Source organism: Macrobrachium rosenbergii, chromosome 53 (assembly GCF_040412425.1).
Source record: "Macrobrachium rosenbergii isolate ZJJX-2024 chromosome 53, ASM4041242v1, whole genome shotgun sequence".
In the NCBI taxonomy this organism is placed as follows: domain Eukaryota; kingdom Metazoa; phylum Arthropoda; class Malacostraca; order Decapoda; family Palaemonidae; genus Macrobrachium; species Macrobrachium rosenbergii.
The window spans coordinates 2,056,230-2,061,740 of NC_089793.1; the positions used below are offsets into that span (position 1 = coordinate 2,056,230).

The window sequence follows — 5,511 nt, forward strand, 5'->3', positions numbered from 1 at the left end:
AAATTTAAAATTTTAGTAACAGATGAATTAATTCAACATAAAGTAATGTGTTGTATGTTAATCAGTTTGAAGCAGGCTTGTTGATGAATTAAAATGTAAACTTTGTAAAAACTGGATCAACCTTGAGTACCGAGAGTGAAGTTTGAGTGGATTATCTTTGAGAAATTATTTTCTAAGCCTTGTAGTGTATTTCTAATAGAAGATATATTTCTGTTTCAGAAGTAGAAAATTGTAGAAAGTAAAGTCTACTTACTACTTACCCAATTGATTTTAATGCTGTCTTCTTATTACAGCTTCAACGCCGTCATCGACACAACAGTCGAGGTGGAGATTCTCATCGCACAGATGCCATTGAAGAACTGAAGTCCGCCTTCGAGTCAGCCGAACGATCAAGTCCAGGAGTTACAGATGCATTTATTCGTGATTTGTTCACAAAATTAATACCTAATATGACTGAATCAAGGATTAGGCAAGCACACGATAACTTGTCTCGGTGAAACTCTGGTAAGACGTTAAGTGGAGATGTGAGAAATGTGTATTTGCTGCTTTGTTAGTGATAATCTTAACCAAAGGTGTGATGACCACCTTTCAAATCTACCAAAATGCTACATGTGAGCGTGTGACTCGACAACTTTTGATGTGGAATAGAAACTGAATATCCCCAGTGAGACCTCTTCCAGTCTTGTCCAGTGTGCAAATCGAGTTCTCAATACATTTTTCCTTGCTTATTTTTTTTCTACTGTTCTAATGTTAGAACTTGAATATTATGTGGGGCTTGTTTTTATCAGTATCCTGTACAGGCATATATATCATTTTGAAAGTAATCTTTGGAAAAACCTGCTTGCAAGCTTTGGAAGTTTTATTTTCAGTGAAAAGAAATGGAACAAGAGGTTGAGATCACATGAACAATGGGAAAACTGTTCCTTGAGTGAGACACGAAAACCAGCGTGGCATTGTACATAACCTTTGACCTCAGTGCCTCAAATGCAGTGTCTTGATTGGTGCCCACATGTGGGTGGGCTCTGTGCAGCACCCAATTCCTGGTAATGATTATTTCCTTTCAATTCCACTTTAATTTTCTTTCCTTCCAATTGTGTTTTCATCTTTCACCTAAATCTACATTCAGTTCATTACCAAAATTATTTAAAGTAAAATTCCCAATTAAATTAAAGATTGACATTCTTTATTTGTGCGTAACTTAAAGACTGAAATTAAGAATTAATTACCAAGGAGAAGGGAAACCTTTACCCTTGTTCTGTAACATACTAGTGTAAATAACGTGAAGATGTGTATGTGTGTTTTTTGAAAGGTGTAAATATATTTTGTCGGTTTTACCTAGAAAGAATCAAATATAGTTTTGGTTTATGAAGCAAACGGATCCCACCCTCTAAATCCATATCATAGTTACTGCTGAATTGAACTGCATATGGTTTTGTTTTATGAGGCTTGTTTCAAAACTCTTGTCATTAGCTAATAATGTTCATCCTTTGCGGTGACTAATTTCCAGTCAGTCTCTTTGAACGCAATTTGATTTTACTGGTGAAATTTGAATTTGGCTAGGGGTGCCATCGTGGCTGTGTTTGCGAGAGTAATTTTTAATTTTTATTCATTGTCCCATATTTCTTTTTCGGCTCTGAAATTGAAATTAAATTACAGGAATTGAAATTGGGTCTGAAATGTAAGCCACTGCTTGAATATCTCTGCCATATATCCCTTGTGATACTTGTCCAATTTTAGTAGCCAAAGATGTTACAATTTTTCTTTGTTATTGGGCACGTCGTCTTCTATAGTGTCAAAGACATTGTAGGTTGTATCTTATCTTTGATTTTAATGTCTGTGCTATTTATGGCAGTTCTATTTCTTTTATTTTCCTTTTGTTGAACAAGAAATTCCTTACAAAACAACATTCCAGAACTGGTGATTTTCTTGTTAAAGGAGTAGGTTTGATTTTCACCTAGTCGTACTTTGGTAATGTGACATTTAAGTTACTGTATACTTTTGTTACTTTTTTTTTCAGTACTTGATCGGAATTATGAATTGAAGCCTGTTCAGCTTATGTAAAGAGTGGTTCTACCTTAAGGTACAAGCAAAATTGTGCATAATTTCTGCTTGGAGTAAAAGACTTTCCTCTGGAGCATTATTCGCTGTTCACATTTTCTCAAATAAAAGAAAATTCTTATTCTACAAATAAAAGAAAATTCTTAAATCATTAATGTGGGGGTGCTGTGATGTTGAGAATTTGAAAGAAAAAAAAAAAAAGCAGTACAATTGACATTTTAAAACGGGTTTATATTTCTTTTGTCATTTGATATGAAATATGAATTACTTCCATATGGCTAGAGAAAATTATTTAATTTTAGTGTATTCATCACACATTCTTTACAGTAATTATATTCCCAGCTAAAGTTCCTTACAATCAAAATGTGTGAAATTCTGGTCAGATTAACAAATAGCCAAGTTTATCATTTCTAAAACCAGTGTTATATGCCAGGGAATGGCAGTTGACTTACTCCATCATGTATTCAACAGTTGCCAAATTCTGTAAATAGCATAGTGTTAAGTGTAAATACAAATTATTTTTAGTTTTTCCTTGAAGTAATGTTTGCCAAGAGAAACTACTACCTTCTGCAAGTGCTGCACCATTTATATACCCTTTTTCTTACAGCAGTCTATAAAAAATTCATTTGCACATGGATTTTGCAATTTACATGAAAAAAGTGTAATTAGGTAATCATGATTCTAATGAATGCTGCTCCAGTAGGGTATTCTTTTTCTTTCTATCCAAGCGCAAAGCCATTCTATTCCGCCGAAGCTGAGATTCTGTGATGTGTTGTCTAACAGTAAGGATTAAACAGCAATTGTAGGAATTATGCTTCGCGTGTGATTTTTCTACGTACCAATTTACGGTTTTGTTGATTGTACTGATAAGCTTAAAAAATCACATTCCAAATTGATGCATATTTTATTTTCTTTGCATCACTTTTACAGTATTTTATTTCTCAACATAAGAGGTTCTGCTGTACTGTCTTTGATAGGTGATAAGTATTTGAAATTGCAAAGCACTTTTACTGTCAGAGTACTATCAGTCAGCCTTACCCATATGTACTTATGAAAGTTGGTTGTTCATCATAGTTTCTACTTTATAATCTTTTTGCTTTTTATTTACCAAAAGCGACAAACTTTTATTTACCAAAAATTACTTGACTTAAAACTTTGTCATCCAATTAGTTCATAGGTACGTGTTAATTCAATCTTCCAAGTTTTTGCCTTCTGGGACTATTCTTAAGAAGTTTTGTATATATATCTCATCCCCCTGCTACTGTTAATGCAGATTATTGTAAGTAAATGATTTATCTTGTTGTAGGGAGGACATTTTCTTTCATCAAAGAATGGTCCTCTACCTTGTATGTACAGTATGATGGTTGATGAATTAATAAATCTAGTAGAACAATCATGTAAGGTGGCCTTATCATGTTTTTCCTTAATATTAGAGTGTATGACCTGGCTGTTTTTGCCAAGAGTATTTGTAGGAAATACAGTAATGAAAGTGTTTGTTAAGGATGCCCTTTCTTGTATGTTGGATTATGCTGAAGTCTACAATCATTTGATTTAGTACTTAGCATACTATGATGTTCACGGTTGACCACCTAAAATTGAGTCAAATTACTCCTACTTATGATCATAACCCTTCTGTGCCCTTTGCTATGAGTTGGGGGAGGTCTGCGTGATCTAAATAGTTACTCTAGATTATTCTAATCTTTCAGGTCTTCTACACAGCACACCTCCTAGGATAAGTTCAGGCCTTTTGGTACTTTCTTCTTCCTCCTCTTTGGAAGTGCTCAAGAGGATTGAGTTCTTGATAACAGAGGATCTTTGAAGTAACATGACGGGGGGGGGCAATTGTAACTTCAGTCCTTTACCCTCTCCCTTTTAGAAATCCATGGCTTGCATGGTCTTGAACTACTGAGAACATCTTCGTGTGCTGAGTTTATGGTGTTTTCTATATGACTATTGTGAAGCACAGTAACACACCTCTTGGGGACCTTCCAGCCCACATCAGTGGCTTAGCCAGCTTGAAGCCAGCATGAGCACTTTTAAACAGGTGGCCAGTTAGCAGTGATACAGCATTAAGTAAATAAGAGGCATGGTATGGACTATATGCCACCGCAGTTTTGACTGACTGCAGGTTAGTTTCATATTCTCACAGTAACTCCAGTTGTGTTTTCTTCTGCACTTGCCAGTTCAAGTTCCGTCGTCGTAAAATTGTCTCCTTTTCTGCGAGATGTCATAAGTGTTCAGTGCCAGGACCACCCATTCTTTTGTTTCTTGCTTTACAGCTTACCACTACCCACATAAATGTCATATTTCTAGACCTCTTGTTAAGTGTTACTCCTTGCAGTAATACTGATGGAATTTTGTTAATCCCATCCTTTTTGGTGGTTTAGTTGGCATATTGAAATCTCTAGGATGTTTCTAATATGAGTCTCAATTCTTATTTCACCTTGAGACTGATGGAAGAAATCTTTCAGCCTTCACAATGTCTTCATAGACCATGGTTACTATGCAAAAACAGTATATTTTGTCAGTTGTGTCACTGCCCACAACCTGATTGCTGCTCCTTTGCATGTCATTCTTAATTTACCTTACATTCTCCTTTCACTGGAGCAAGGAAGATGAAGATCACTTTTCTTTCCTCCTGGCATTGGCAGCAAGTTCTGGATCACATACTAAGAGTTGAAATACTTCGATGACAAGCTTTCAACACAGACTGCACCCAAGCTGTCGTAGTTGCTCTCGGGTTCAACTTAACGGCTTATATTGATGCTCATATCTGCGCTGACTGATTATAACAGACACTAAGTCTGCTTCTCTGTACCAGGTTTTCATGGACTTCAGTGAGCAAACGTATCTTTAACTTCTAGCTGCTTTTCCTCCCCATACACATTCTTTTCATACCTGTTGGACATCAGTGCTGTATTTTTTTTGTCCTTGCAATTCTTGCTATATTGATTACATGACTGGGAACATATTTCTCTACTTCTGGCACAAGAGGATGGGCTACACCTAACAATGGAGGTGTCATTCATGGCCTACAGCTTGACTCGCCTAAAGCGTTTGAAAACTGTCCACCCCCTAAATCAGTTTTAAAACCTGTGACTGGTATTCCAGACATGAAAATGGTGTTAACTAATAAATGACAAGTATGTTCAGCTACTACCAAAATTATTACAACCTAAAACTCTGCAATATGTTTCTTCACCAAAATGCAATCAATAAGGAATGAAGCCTTACCCCAATTGCAAAGAAATGTTTGCTGTCACTCTTCTGAAAAACCATTTTGCTTGCGCATAACTTGAGAAATGAGAAAAACACAAAGCACCTTCCAATATTCTAGACAGGAACTTGCTGGGAAGTTACTTCCATCACTCCAGTCGTGACCATTTTGGAAGTCATTTCATCCTGTTACTCAACATGCTTAACTTCAAGAGAAGGAACATTTAAACTCTCATG

At 35.9% G+C, this 5,511-nt stretch overlaps 1 protein-coding gene across 7 annotated transcripts in view; it reads left to right on the plus strand.

The window, feature by feature from the left end:
* Positions 1–3,452, plus strand: part of GckIII (Germinal centre kinase III) — a 185,842-nt gene extending 182,390 nt beyond the window's left edge. For all 7 annotated transcript variants that reach the window (XM_067096476.1, XM_067096473.1, XM_067096474.1 and 4 more), the window contains one exon: positions 294–3,452. In XM_067096476.1, the coding sequence (XP_066952577.1) occupies positions 294–497 (204 nt within the window). In that variant the 3' untranslated portion in view covers positions 498–3,452. The remainder of the gene's footprint in view (positions 1–293) is intronic.
* The last annotated feature ends 2,059 nt before the right edge of the window (positions 3,453–5,511 follow it).